At 38.5% G+C, this 15,529-nt stretch overlaps 1 protein-coding gene and 1 long non-coding RNA gene across 3 annotated transcripts in view; one reads left to right on the top strand and one right to left on the bottom strand.

Annotated features, from left to right (window-relative positions):
• Positions 1-376: 376 nt before the first annotated feature.
• On the bottom strand, positions 377-10,255 carry tspan2a (tetraspanin 2a). The gene is made up of 9 exons (XM_038695448.1): positions 10,027-10,255; positions 6,839-6,941; positions 2,592-2,689; positions 1,897-1,971; positions 1,721-1,813; positions 1,544-1,615; positions 1,295-1,378; positions 1,048-1,116; positions 377-937 (listed from the first exon to the last, which is right to left on the bottom strand). Exons 1-8 carry the CDS (start codon positions 10,093-10,095, stop codon positions 1,051-1,053), a joined length of 660 nt encoding a protein of 219 aa, XP_038551376.1. The 5' UTR covers positions 10,096-10,255; the 3' UTR covers positions 377-937; positions 1,048-1,050.
• Positions 10,256-15,206: 4,951 nt separating this feature from the next.
• The window catches only part of LOC119886943, a 34,647-nt gene continuing 34,324 nt past the window's right edge, over positions 15,207-15,529 (top strand). For both annotated transcript variants that reach the window (XR_005441574.1, XR_005441573.1), the window contains exon 1: positions 15,207-15,351. This is a non-coding gene — a long non-coding RNA (uncharacterized LOC119886943). The remainder of the gene's footprint in view (positions 15,352-15,529) is intronic.

Here is a 15,529-nt window from a genome sequence, read left to right as displayed (position 1 = left end):
GGTGTTAGAATGGCCAAGTCAAAGTCCAGACCTGAATCCAATCGAGAATCTGTGGAAAGAACTGAAAACTGCTGTTCACAAACGCTCTCCATCCAACCTCACTGAGCTCGAGCTGTTTTGCAAGGAGGAATAGGCAAAAATTTCAGTCTCTCGATGTGCAAAACTGATAGAGACGTACCCCAAGCGACTTACAGCTGTAATCGCAGCAAAAGGTGGCGCTACAAAGTATTAACGTAAGGGGGCTGAATAATTTTGCACGCCCTATTTTTCAGTTTTTTATTTGTTAAAAGTTTGAAATATCCAATAAATTTCGTTCCACTTCATGATTGTGTCCCACTTGTTGTTGGTTCTTCACAAAAAATTACAGTTTTATATCTTTATGTCTGAAGCCTGAAATGTGGCAAAAGGTTGAAAAGTTCAAGGGGGCTGAATACTTTCGCAAGGCACTGTACATATTCAAATCACGAGGAATAGATAAATAGCACGGTAGCTGGAGGCTTGTCTCTGACTAAATAGGCACGTAATGGAAATTTGCTGTGAAAAGGTAGACTAGTCCTCAAAACATTTAAGCACACAAAGTATGTTTGGCATAAGGCCTGTAAATAGCATAAAACGGGCTATAAAGGGCACGATAAATAATGTTAACAGCAAGTGCATAAAGTAGGTGTCCATATTTACAGCAACACAACATTCCTGTGTCAAAGAAGGCTTCTTGTACTGCGCTGTCACCTCTGTGGAGCGCCAGCAATAAAACAAAAATATATTAAAATGGAGGAATGTCACAGAGTTGTGCCAAAAGCAGAGTATGTGTTATGGAAAGAGAAATACACTTTTAGTGCTGGTGGAGTTGAGGAGAAGGTGTGAAGGATAACGATCCAGCGTATCGTGTTGAATTTGGCCAGTGAACAACTGGGATGTATTGTCCTCTCTCTCTGGACTATAAGAAATGACATTGAAATGGTAACTTTAGTGTTTCCCTTCTTATGCAGATGGATTGCTTATGAAAGGATCAGTGTAGCCGGCTGGGTGGGGGGTGAGTCAACTTACCATCTATATAACCTCCCTGTTGTTCCTGATGGCACAACACAGAACCATACTGAAGATCATTCCTATGATCTGAAATCACACACATTTTGGAACACGTTAAAACATCTGTGGAGCTTCATGTAAAGTATCACAACCCAGCATAACCAGCGAATTGCAAGTGAGGATAGATAGTTTAAAAATGAATGTGAAGTGGAATCACCATTTCTGGGTTTATGAAGTTTAAATTCAAGGTTTTGAACATTCTCACCATCACTCCTGCGACACCAATCCCAATGTATCCAATAATATGCAGCTTTTCATCAAAGAAGCCTGTTATTGCAGTGAGACAGTCCTAACAACAACAACAACAACAGTAAAACATTAATATTGTTATTACAAGTGCTGTGAATTATTTTATGTGAACTTTAGATTTGATACTTAATTCCAGCTGCTCTTTTAAAATGAGGCTGTACTGCCATCATGTGGGTGTAACGTGTCATAGCAGCCATGAGTTCACCTGTGTGTCCTCTGCAGTCTCTTCACAAAGTGTGTTAGATGTGTCAGATGTAGAGCCTCCACAACAGTTCAGCTGTTCATGTAAAAAGTACAAAAAGAATAAAGTTTTGATGCAGGTGGTGTTAATTGTGACAACCATGTGAAGGAGGCAACTGAACACAAGCCAAGTTTTACTCACAGTTTTGTGGTAAATCGATGCTATTGCAGTGGCATTTGAATTGGAGACATCAGCGATGGAGCTACTGTAAAACTTTTGGACCTCCTCAACAATCTATTATTGATAAAAAAGACATTTTTGGTTTAGAAGCCATATTACAATCTGTTTCAAAAAATTAAGTGCTTAATTTGTTGTACCTGTTCCTTGTTCATGAATCCAAACACACCAGCAGCGATCTCTGCTCCAAAGATTATCAGAAGACAAGCAAAGAACTGCAGAACAGAAAAAAAGAGGATTGTTATTGCCTTCTAGCGATGAAGAATTTTGATTTTACACAAGTCATTTCCTAATCATTTTGCAAACAATCTCTGAGATTGTTTTGTCAATTTCCTAGGGAAGTCTCCTGAGAAGAACTCATTTGGCACAACTTTACTTCAAGGGAAAATATGAATATCCTTGAAAGAAAAAAAAATCTCAATTTAAACCAAAGTAAATATTAAATTGTCCATTTATTATGAGAAATATTAATCCCCAGACTTGTTAAATTGTATACTTGTCTGCTGGCAAACCTCACATTGCTTTCACCTGCTGTGCACTGACTTTGGTTACACTAGCAATTAATTGGGATTAATTAATTGGAAATATACCAATCAAACTCTTATTTCCCCTAGAATTAGTACCACATTGCATGTAGATCTTTTCAGGAAGCTTCATAGAAATCACAAGGAAATAATTTAGAAATGACACACATGTAAAAATAAAGCATTACCCTAAAAAATTCAGAGGGACTGTGTCGCATACAGTATATCTGTAGTAAAGGAATATGTAAACACAACACTATAGTGCATGAGTAATGCCACGAGAGGCAGCACTTTGGAGCACTTCAACCCACCGATGCCAGAAGACACTGAGATTCACGTACAGCCCCAAAACAACCAAAGAATCCAACGATCATCATCAACCCTCCTGCACCGAGAAGGATGTACACAGCTGAGGAGAGAAAAGGCAGATAGATTAAAACTTTGAACTGTAAAATGCTCTGCAGAAATAAATCAGGAAATAAAGAATTCACCAATTGTGCAATGTTTATAAAAAGACTGTTGTTGTGTTTGGCTAACAGCAGAAACTTGTAGGCGGAAATTCCTTGAGTAGCTTTAACCCCCACCCCCACCCCTCACACACACACAATTAAGTCTGATTCTAAGCCTACTTCTTCAGTTCAGCAGCTTGTGAATTTTAGAAACTTTGAGCTGGGATGAAAGAGAGACACAAAGAGAATCTCTGACTCAATCTGCCAGCACTTTTTATTGTTTGGCTCACTGTTGTGAGATGGTATTTTTTGCCTCCACTTGGTATATCATGAGTGATAACTGAAAATATTTAATCTGTCAGATTTATGATCGGTGTATGAACTGTGTCCTGCTGTAGTGGTCACTGAGTCTAAATTACGTGCAATATGGGTTTCAAGATGGATTGGTGCTTTTAGAGGCAGTCCAGTAACTCAAACCTGCAGTGCCCATCTGTCAGTGTGTTGAACAAAACAAGGCGCTGGATATGTCCTGCTGCAGGCAAGCTACTAAAAGCTGGAAATCCTCCCCATCTATATATGTCTCAGAGGTACAGTCAGACTCTGTGCAGTATCACGGTCACATTTGAATTAAAGTTGATTGAGAAACAAGGCTTCTGGGTAACTCTTTTGATACATTAGTGTTGTTTCCAATTACTCAGACTTGATGCATTCATGGTCCTGCAGGGTAAAGCAGTTAAACAGATGCCATCTGTCTGGTAGAAAGGCAAATCACATTTTCACGGGTTTGATTGCTGCAGAATTAGACATAATCCTCCACCAGCTCCTGGATGTCGTCACCTCTCCCTGTCTACTCCCCTGCTCCCAGGCCTCACTACTGAGCCCTTTACACTGTAACTATACACCGGACTGGTCCCTGAGGTCCATGCTAAGGGCCTAATCAGTGACATAGACAGCAACCACTGCAGCAATTTAATTAATCCACATGGGGGGATGGCAAGCTGTTGTTTTCCTGCTGTTGAACGAAAGGGAAGGTAAAGATGAGGTGAAGAGACGGGGGACGGAGGCGAGGGATACGCTGCTTCAAAGCAGAGTGTCTGGGTTAGCAATGGAAAATATAATGGGCCAAGACAGCTTCTACTGTATATACAAAGTGTCTACAGAGAACTGATCTTGGCTCGTGATGTTTTCCATCACTTAATCACTGACTTTAACATGCACTGTTTTACTGTTGCACTTGAAACTGGAGCTATCTGGCAGGCAACTTCCAACTGCTACTTCCTCCTTGTTAGCGCTGGTAGCTTGTAGAAGTACATATCAGTGAATGTAAACATCTCGCTGTGTCTCAGGTTTCTCTCTGTCTGCATCTTTTATATGCACAGAACAGAGGTGTCAGAATGGAGAGTGATTCACCCACAGAGAATGCTGCCTTGTTATGTTATTGCTCTGTTTAGCCTCTTTGCTAGAGGTAAATGTGGACTCTACCATTCTGCTCAGGAAGCTCATGATGATATTTATTTTGTTGCTAAGGCTCCTCAGTAAGACTGCCGGTCGATCTTCTGCACGCCCTTTCAGATATGTAGATGAATTGATAACTTTGCATTCAGCAATCTGTTGCAGTCTGTTGTTGCCTTACATCAAGCGCCGCACCAGGACAGATCAGTGCTTCTGCAGTCGTTTCTTGAGTAAAAGTAGCAACACTTTTACCCAGTAAAAGTTCTGCATTCAAACTAAAATTACAGAAGTATTATCAGCAAAAGGTACTTAAAGTACTCATTGCAGATCGTCCCCTTTCAGTGTTTCATTATACGTTAGTGGATTATTATTACTGATGCATTTTAATGTTGTAGATTATTCTGACAGCTTTATTTATTGGGCAGTTTAATCTATAAAAAGATGCAATAGATGTTTTAAGATTATCTTTTGTAAGTTAAATCTTAATCTGCAAAGTAATTGTAAATGTAGTGGAGTGAAAAGTGCAATATTGCGTGGCAATGTGTAGTGAAGTACAATAAGGTACACTGAGGTACTTAAGTAAGTGTGCACATTAGAAATGTGTGAGACAAGTTGGACAAGCTCTGATAAGGTCTGGTATTTGCATGTCAAATAAAACCAAACTGAACAAAAATGATCTCACCTACAGTAGTTTGCATAAGCAGATAATTGTGAGAACATAAGTAAATTGTAGCTCAGCGACACCTTGAATAATATCTTGCATGCTGTGCATGACAGCATTACGTAGTTTAAGTTTATATTGAGTGTTTACTGTAACGTTTTTTAGGCTGTATTCTTGGCGTGTTTCTGCAATTAGGCTTTTATCATATTACTTTTTAAAAAACTTGATCCCACTGTGCCTTTCTTTCTCACATTTTTAAAAGCTACTTTATTTATTCTATTATTATTATTTTTAGATATATAACAAACACGCCCTGCATGGTACAGTATTATGACTGCTATTAAATGAGTCTTCAGGATAGAGTCCTTTCACATGCCCCACCCGACCTGCTATTCATGTCCTAAGGGAGGCAGCCAGTTCCATGAAAGCACAGCAGAGAGCTGATGAAGTGAAGTCACCATTTTAGGTCATGGTCTAAACTGGAGTAACAAGAATAGGCTTCATTCTAATCATCCACTCTTACGCAGAGAAAGAAAGAGAGAGAGAGAAGGCCTATTGTAGGGAGTACTGCAACACTACTGCACACTGAAGGGTGTTTGTCTAGTCTACTGTAAGTTTTAATCATGTCAAATACTGTGTGTTTTATTCTGAGCTCTGTAAAAGGAACTCGTCACTGAATATCAATCAAAAGCCAGTACAAAGTGCTTCAAACATATAAGATGTTTCAGCAGAGACACCGAGCTGTTCATTAATCAGTTAGAGGCTGTGGTCCATTTGTCATTGTTTGAGCATCTCTGACTGATCAATTAATATTATTCCAGAAAAAGGAAAATCAAGGAAAATTTGCAATTCTCTCCATAAACCCACAAACTGGAGCACTACCTACTAGTGGGGCAATAATGATTTGAAATGCACTCTTTCACTTCTCCTCGGCACTTCCCACCATCTGTCACGTCAGCGTTGTGGTGGCATATCTGAGGATTTAAAATGGGGCTATTAAGTAAGGATATAAATGATGGTTGAAACCACTAAGAAAAGTGAGTTAAAATGGCGGTGGGGAATCCTCAGAGAAGTTAACAAGGGTTTGTTGATTTATTTTTACAATGTACCATAAAACCTGACGTCATCACGCATGAAATCTAATACTGCCCTCAAAAGAGATTGATTTGGGGACATATAGAAATGTTTGTTTTTACACGTTTTTACACATTTCTTTATTTTATACCCAAAAAGAAATACATAAATAAATTCACTCACTCACATTTAATACTTGCAAACATCATTTCACACAAAACTCTTGCTTTGCAAAGATGGGAAATAGGCTACTATAAAACTGTTTATTTAAACCAGAATGAATATTACTTGTATAAAAATTAGGCGAATAACATATCAGTTACGAATCATTAATTTGATCTAGCTCAGAGAGACAGCGCACAGGCCAACCTGATGCCCAGAGAGAGAGAGAAAGCCCCATATCAAAGTTGTGGTAGCCTACCTTAGAAAGGATGAAAGCTGAAGGTTATCGTAGTTATTTGAACTTGGATTGATTATTATGAAAAAACATTTTAATTCTTTTGAACGGTGGAACCTTACGGACTAAAGGAATATGAATAATCAATTTTTCGACTCTCTTGTTTACCATGCCGATAAATCTGAATGAATTATACTTTGGTGCCTGTTGTTTCCATAAAATGAACTGAACTATATAATTGCGGAGAATCTAACCAATCTAATGATACGTACCGTGTCCATACTGACATAAGTTTAAACATTTATATTTGTATGCGTGTGAGCAGTTTAGTACTAGCTCAAGTGGGCGACCTGGTGGGCTTTAAGAGGTTCGATACATCCAAAGAACTTCTATAAAAACCAGACCCGGTGTCTAAATGAGACATGAGTTTATTTTTCAAAATTCAAATTTTCAAATTTCATTATGTCGCTCCATATTTTATGATCTGTAGGCATGAGGTCAGGTTTGATTGGAGGCTGCACGTACCTATGAAGAAGGTGTTAGGGGCGCCATCGCCTGTCAGTAGCTCCACTGTTTCTGGGTCAAACCTGAGCCAAAGTCCCACAGCCAGCACGAACAGGCCCGACAGCTGAGGAATGATAACGTATATAATCAGTATTCATGTCATAATTACACACTTTTGCAGAATAGCAATTCACACTTGAACTTTCTTGAAATGTGGTCCTTGTTTTTTAAGATCAAAGTCCTGTCTTTTGTGATAAGTTCTAAACATTATGGCATGTTTGCCCGCTAATCCCTTCGAAGTTTACCACCGAGGCCCGTCATTTTTTTTTTTCCTTTGGCTTTTTGTCTGTTGATTAAGATTCTGCAGGTGTTGCGCTTGTCTTTGTCTCGTCAGCGAAGTGGCTCTTGACACTCACTGCTCGTTTTTTCTTATGTTTATTCTAAACAAACTGCTGCCATAAATGTTAACGCATCACCAGGTTTTTAAAAAAATCCAACAGTTTCAGACTTGTTCATACAGATCGTTAGCTGCATATGTGCCAAAAGAATAGTTATTTTTATGAATTAAATTTTTTTATATAAGAAAAAATCCAATGCAACAATCTTAGTAATACTTTAATGGCACTATGGTGATGTATAGTCTAAGCTGAGAAACAGAATATCAGGTATGATGTGTCTGATGTATTTGTCACAACATTAAGAGGACATCATTGCACCCTGGGACAGCTTGACCATAAATAAACCGTTATGGATTGAACCCAGGTGTCACCGTGAGAAAGCTCATTCTTCTGACTTTTTACATACAGCTAACTGGCATTATTTGATTTAAACTGCCAATGTTATATTCAATTAAAAGACAGATGAAGGGTTTTAATACTAAATGTTATTAGTGTATATCGCTAAAGGATAGTCTTTTCAAGAGATTTTATATATAACTAAAAAACAGTTCTACAACATTTGACACAACAAATCCAAATTTGAACAAATTATAAACTAAATTCCAACCTATATTTCTCGTTCTCTTTCTGTAGCTTATATATCTGATATGATATCTGATTAGATAAGAGTTTCCAGGTGAAAAAATCACCTTAACCTTTAAACTTTTAACAGCAAACTCTAAGAAATCAAATTCTGGGAGGCAAACATGTCGTAATCAAAGATGTCTGTTCAATCTATGGTTTCTTTTCTCGACTCAATGGATCTGCAACTACTGACGACCCAAACAATTAGTAACAGCAGCTCGTGTTTCCATATGGACCATCAAAATATCACATCTAAACGGTAGCATCACAGCATCAGTGGTCCATCTCCCATGGTGCATTTCAGCCACAGGCTGTGCCAGCCTCACAGTGCCTGGGTGATGTAACTCACACTGGCATCGGCTGCTTGTTTGGCGCTGCACCCCAAAATGACACGTACTGTACGCCCCTTTTGGCTCCAACCACAACAGCTCCGCTTTCAGTCCCGAAACTCCTAAACAAAGAGGCCGCTGTCTGTTTTGGTAAGACAAGTGATCGTCTTACAGAGCACATATGAGTCAATGCAGCCGTTTGGATCCACATATACTGTATCGTTTAGCGGTAAAAAATGTCCATCAATCCACAACAGTTGCAAGAGTTTGTAATAACATCTAGACCTGAAACAGTTGGTGGATTACTCGATAAAATGAATCTGTAGCTATTGGTAATAAGTGGTAATTGATCAATTGATTGTTTAAGTCCTTTTTCAAGCAAGAATACCAAATGGTACCTGGTTCCAGTTTATCAGTTGTGATGATGTGCTGCTTTTATTTGTCCTCTGTGACAATTAATTGAATCTCTTTTAGCCTCTTTTTTCAGACAAAAATAGCGATTTGAAGACATTGCCTCTGGCTTTAGGAAACTGTAATGAGCATTTGCTGCTAATTTTACACATTTTATTGACAAGACGATAATTGGCAGATTAGTCAATTGTTAGTTGCAGTCCTTTCATTTACTGTTTTTTCAAAACTGAAACGTAGAACTAATGCTGAATTAAAACAAAGGAGTAATTTAAGCAAAACACATGTATCTGTAATCTGAAGTGGGAGCTTAAACTGACGATGATGTTGTTCTAGTGGTCCACAACCTGGGTGTCAGGACCCCCAGAGGGTTGCAGAACAAGTCTGCAGGATTGAGAGATGTTTAACTGAATGGGAAAGCAGAAAACCTTTTCGAACTTTTTTCTTGGATTATTTAATTTATTTGGGTCACTCAAAATGATTAAAATAAAACAACCCGAAAAGAAAGAATCTTTCATTCACTCTTTGGTCTAACAGTTTGCGTATGTCCACAACCTGTGATGAGGGATCACAACACAAACAGTAGCTTTGTTTTAAGGGGTTAGAAGCCAAAACTGTTGGAAACCATGGCGCTAAACCATGTTTACCAAATGTGTATTCCCACTACAAACACAGATAATAAGGCGCCACTGCACAGAAAATCGCAAGTGAATCCACAGGTAAGTTTATCTGAGCAGATCTAACAGCCCAAAACAAAACCCTCCATGATGCTCAGATTAAGACTAGAACAGATTAACCATGTCTGTAAACTGAAGAAAGGAAAGTCACAGTACTGCCAAACCATGAGAGAAAATGTAAGCAGTGGGTGTGTTGGAAAAGTAGCAACACCCTGAGCTGCAGGATGACAATGGTACATTACATACTACATAAAAGGCTTAGTGGCTTACAGGCTGTAATTGTATTTACTCAGTAATTATTTCAAGCAGTACATAGAGAAAGGATCCTTAAAGAGCTGTAATGAGGTTATTAGCGGTTCATAATGGATTTAGATGACTATAAGATGGTTGATAACATAGCTAACACAGGACTGGTTTGAGAATTAAGAAAAACAGTAGAGAGTCAGAGAGTAGTTTGCAGAGACAGTGTGCACAATGAAGATTCCAGTTCCCCAGTGTATCACGAAACCAGGTTAATTGAAAACCATATCTAACAGCATCAACAGACAGACTGTATGCCTGCAGTATGTTGAACATGTAAACACTCGGATAAGGCGGAGCACTAACAGGTTTTCCACATACAAACAAAGCCTGATAACCATTTAAAATAAATGAATCAAACACATATCGGCTCCTCTAACAAAATAATTTAAATAAAGGTGAGAGGCTGTTCAAAACATTTTAAAACAGCAACAACGAGGTTTCTATGCAAACCGTTAGTAAAGCGGACTTACCCAAAAGATGAAGTTGAAAACGAAAAGCAGATATTTCACGCATTTCATCCCGCCCTGCACTTTGCTCATGATGTCACCTGATCTGTCGGCGTCTCCGGTCTGAAGCGCGATGTCCTCTGAACGCTGCTATTTTGCAAATCCTCGCTTCTTCCAGTTGGACATCAAACCATGCAGTAATGATAATGATGGTGACCTGCACCGCTACATCACATGCGCACAAGCTACACAGCCTGCCTTGCACCGCCCATCCGCGAGTAGGCTGCATATCCAATGTGTGCTGAGATGTAGCCTACACGAGGGTGGCTTCAGGGACGATCTGGGACCCCTGGGAGCGAGACTGCAGGAGGTTCCCAACAACACAAGGATGGGTTCATTTTTGTAGCCTATGTAATATCATTTCTTGGGGGTTTAGCACGGTAATAAAAGTGCATGATTTGGCAACTGTTATATCAAAGATTAAATCCCCCAAGTAAGACCCTTGATTAATGAATTAGATTTCATCCATTTAACCTCATTTGTAAAGGAAATGTATTTTTAGATATGAATACATATCAAATTATATAACAGTGTGGGTGGGAGATGTGAAACTGCTGCCATCTGTTTGCAGTCCCTATTTTTTTTTTTGTTCTACTTTTTAATAATAGCCTACAACTCAGTGTGCTGAGGACACCCAGAGCCTGACCACAAGGACCCCTGAGGGTCTTTGGGACCACTGCAGGTGTCGCTGTCATCACTCAGTTATACAGTTTAAGTTCATTAAATACGTTTAAGTTAAACATAAGAATGATATATGTTTAATAAAATAATGTTTTTTTTGTTAATTCACAGCCTATGTCTGAAAGGACCTGTATAATGTTTAGGCTACACAGCGGAACTAATATTTTAATAGTTTCTTAAAACGTTAGCTGCTGTATATTTAAATGTTCATGAAGATTTGGATTAAGTGAAGACGCGTAAAGCTTCCCTTCATTGAGTTAACGTGGTCAATGATGTATACAAGGTTATTTCTACGTTTTTACATTATGCTAATAGGCTAGCTACGGCTAATAAGCTTGCCGAGTTCATGCCATGAATATCTGGCGGGCTAATTATCTACTTAGAGAAGTCAAAGTAATTGTTTGATTTTTGTGTTTTGTTCAGTTGTCTACTTCTTACGATATGCTTGACGACAAGGATGTGCAAATAAATGCCTGTAACCACAATAAGGTATTGTATAAGGTAAAATTCTTCAGGGCAGCCAGTGGGACGCGAAATTACATTTTCACTTTCGCTTCTCATACCTACATGACCTTAGCATTGAAAGTTGGACAAGAGTTTATACACTAAGTGATCCTTTAGTTCTGACAGAGACACTTTTAAACCTGCATGTACACCACACCACTGATACCTGTGTTTATTGTGGAAATATCAACATGTGTACAGTATGCACATAAAACACAGTCACCTGTGTTTAGTTTCTAAGCCTCTTTAACTTACTTCTTAGCTGAATCCCACGGAGCCCCAAAGTCCAGAGGGATGACTTGGGGATAGCAATGTGGTTTGTTGGTTGGTGCACCACTTTGGTGCAAAAATCTCAACAACTATTGGATTGATTAAATTCAGTACAGACATTCATGGTCCCCATGTGATGAATCCCATTGACTTTGGTGATGCTCTTCTATAGTGCCACCACAAGTTTTGACATTTGTGGTTGGAGTAACAAAGACCATGGTGTGGTCTTTGTTAAGGGACATCTTAATGCTATAACATACAATTTTAGACATTAGTTCTTCCAACAGTTTATGTTTGACCTTTTGCTGTTTCAGATTGACAATATCCCCGTTCACAAAGCCAGCTCCATTAAGAAATGGTTTTCCCAGTTTGGTGGGGAAGAACTTGACTGGCCCACACAGATCCCTGACCTCAACCCTATTGAACACCTTTGTGATGAACTAGAACGGAGATTGCGAGCCAGGCCCTCTTGTCCAACATGAGTGTCTGACCTCATAAATGCTCTTCTGGTTGGCAACTCCATAATAATACATATAGACTTATAATGGGATGTCATAAAAGTAATGCGTAAGTGTTCCAGTACTTTTGGTGGCTGCCTTTATCCGAGCTTTTAAACCCCTGGTTTATGACAACATGCACAATGCCTATCAGCCTCAATTTAAACTAAGGCATTTAATGCATGCTAAACATCATTATTAGCATTGTCACTGTGAGCATGTTAGCATTCGATGTTAGAGGACAATAATTTGCATTCACAAGATATGAAAATTTATTACATTAAAGTAATTCTCTTCTTTTGGATCTTTTGGATCTTGACTGAGTAATAATTTGTGTACACAAAATAAACACTGTTTTCTGTCTGTCTAAAAATAAATACAGTACATTGAAATCTATTAGAATATATATTAAAATGAAATATACTGACCTTAACCCCCCCCCAAATCCCAAGGCTATGACCTCATTGTCTCTAATGGGAGTTGCAGAGTTGTTGTGTATTCCTTAGTGTTACATGTCACAGTGAAAATCAACCTATTTGCTTTTGCATGTATTAATATAGACATATTTAATAACTATTTGTATAATTTGAACATGAATGCATAGACATGTTATTGTAGTGTTGCTTTACACACTGAATACAAACTAGTATCCGTGAATGAAGACTGCATATGGAGCTTCACCAAAGCTCTTCTGTGTGTTCTCTGCCGGGGGGGCGGTCAGCTCGGGTTCACGCGCTCTCTGCCTTTGTTTGCTGCATTGATGTGGGAGGGAAACGGGTGGCTCATGAAGTACATCACATCACTGCCTACCTCCTCTATTTATCGGATGACAACTCCAGGAGCAACAAGAGTCAGCAAAAATATGTAAAAGGATTAATTTATGACATTAGTAGCATTGCTCCTTTTGATGGATAGATACATGGACCATTGTACCCTGTTTAATTACAAATGATTGATAGTTTCTCTGAATAAGATCACTGAACTGCATCAATGTTAACCTAATATCACTTTGGTCCAAGCCTGTCATGAATTCAGAGCTGTAATTTCCACAGTGGATGTACATCCAAACTGAAACCATATCCTCAGGGTATAATGGAGTCAAAATCTCATTATCCTTCCGCAGCCGCCCTCTCCTTACCCTCCTCTACAGGGCTTGATTCTGGTGCAAATAATGTAACCTGATCCCCACATATGTGTCACCCTTAAGATCCAAGACACATCAGAAGAGATGGGCAGTCTGGTGATACCAAAATAGTAATTGAATTGAAAGACAGATCAGATCAGTTAATTATTAACAACTTTATCAAAGACAAAACAGAGTTGAAATCTATCCTGAAACACAGGGCTTGCAAGTAATTTGTAAATTACATTTCTCGTCAGTGTTTTTACCACAGTGTGTTAAAACTAGGGCCGTATTTTTGCATCTGTGTCACCAAGAGTGCAGCAGAGTGGGAACCTTAGAGATTACCAGGACTAGACACCTCAATGTGTCCATCCAGTGGACAGACTGAGAATTGCAAATACAGTTTGATAGCTTGTTTACACTCATTTATATGAAGGTAGTCTACACTTCCTGAATTTATGTGTTCCCAAATGTGACCAATTTCATTTGTATGCCATTACATTTAAAATGTATTATTATTATTATTATAAGCTTGCTTCCACAAGCTTTTTCAAGAGATAAGATTATTTTGTCAAACTATATCAAAAGTCAAGAATCACACAATCAATTAATTATAAAACTTATATAAATGTGCTTTTTAGTATCACATGTTACAGTAACAAGTATTTATCATCTAAATCTAAATCTAATCTAATGTCAAACCTACCTGCGTTCCAGTGGTGGAAGGTAAGTGCATATACTCAGGTACTGTGCTTATGAACAATTTTGAGGTACTGTTATTACTATTACTACTATTACTATTATTTTCATTGTCTATTACTTTATACTACTCCACCACAATTTAGAGGCAAACACTGCCCTCCACATTTATTTTGTAGATTGAGATTAATAATATCAAATAAGAAACTAATAAAACAGCATAATAAATTATGATATAAGTGTTGTACACGACTGCACAAATAATCATAATATTATACAATATTCTGAAAAGGGCCATTCTGCATAATGAGTACGCTGATGCTTTTGTACTTTTATTTCCATACTATTTTGAATGCATGACTTTTACTTATAATAGAGTATTTCTACACTGTGGTAATGGTATTTTTAAGTAAGTAAAAGATCTGTGTACTGAAACACTGAAAAAACACTGCTGCTTTATAGTTGTGACTAATGCCTTTTCATTTGTGATAATAGAAAGCTACAAAAACATAGGCCTATCTGTGTTAAGATAAAATGATAATATACTGTTTTATGGAAGTTTGTATCCATAAGGTCTTTGTCCACACGCCATTGTCTTTATCTATCGCCTCTAAGCTGTGTTATAAAAAATATCGAAGAACGATGAAGAGCTCTTTTGTTCAAGCAGATCGCCTGAACGTGAAAAGAGCACGACGCACGCGCAGTCCATATATTCACTAACAAGCTTTTAGCTTTTTTCCAAAGCTGGCACTTAAGTGAGAGTACCATGCATTTTTCTCGTAAAACTCAAAATTATAAGCGCAACAAACTGATGTTTTGCATGCAATCCATGACAACGTATAGAATTATACAGTTTTAACTTTATAATTTCACTCCTTATAATACCTAACCGAAAGTATTAAATATATGATGTTAACATAAGATAATATGTTTACCTTTTATACAGTCTATGATGATAACACATGAAGTTTAATTTAAAGACGTGTTCCAACCTCTGACCTCTAGAGGGCAGTGCTGCGTTATTTTTGTGAGGCATTACGGCATTACGTTAGAGATGACGGCGGCCGCCATAATCCACCCGCCATAGCAGCAGGGGCGGGAAATAAAAACAGTTCCGTCAAGTTGGACACATTCTACCTGCGCGAGCTTACTGTGAGCTGAGATCAATGACTGATCTCGCGTCGTTTGCAAAGAAAATGCCGCGAGACCAGGCAAAAGTGTGGTTCCAACTTGGTGCAGCCGGGGAAAAGCAACTGCGGCCGCCGGACTCGGCGCCTGCAGCCGCCTTGCTCCCGCGAGGTTTTAATGTCATGCGACATGGTGACGTTTTGCAGCGCCGGTGTCGGACACAATTTCTAAACAGCATGCCTTATTTTAAGTCCAGCACTGCACAGCGCTGCATTAAGTCAAACGCACCTATTGTTTTGGAGACGTTTGAGGTAAACAAATCAGTAGTAAACTAAACAAATGGGCTTTAAAGAAATAGTATTTATAGTTGATGGAGACAACTTGAATGTGAGTACTTGTCTTAAAAGTCTTGTTTTCCAGAAACATTATTTCAGCAGCCTCTTGTTTATGTTTCCACTTTACCTCCAGGTTCCCTGAGCTTACATCAGACCTTAAATGTCAGCTGTGATGCAAAATTGGGCAATGAGCCTAAAATCACTACTGATACTGATGTTATGCCTCGAGT

This window comes from Micropterus salmoides, unplaced genomic scaffold, assembly GCF_014851395.1.
Source record: "Micropterus salmoides isolate LMB-PRFRI ecotype aquatic unplaced genomic scaffold, ASM1485139v1 Ms_hic_scaffold_4, whole genome shotgun sequence".
NCBI classification, from domain to species: domain Eukaryota; kingdom Metazoa; phylum Chordata; class Actinopteri; order Centrarchiformes; family Centrarchidae; genus Micropterus; species Micropterus salmoides.
The sequence above is the reverse complement of the archived record's forward strand: the minus strand, read 5'-3'. Positions and strand labels throughout refer to the sequence as shown.

Coding starts and splice junctions, on each gene's coding strand:
- tspan2a (XM_038695448.1), bottom strand. CDS start 10,095: ATGAGCAAAGTGCAGGGCGGGATGAAATGCGTGAAATATCTGCTTTTC. Junction 2,690..6,838: donor CCCTAACACCTTCTTCATAG/GTACGTGCAGCC, acceptor TTCTCTCCTCAG/CTGTGTACATCCTTCTCGGT. Junction 1,379..1,543: donor AGACTGCAGAGGACACACAG/GTGAACTCATGG, acceptor TGTTGTTGTTAG/GACTGTCTCACTGCAATAAC.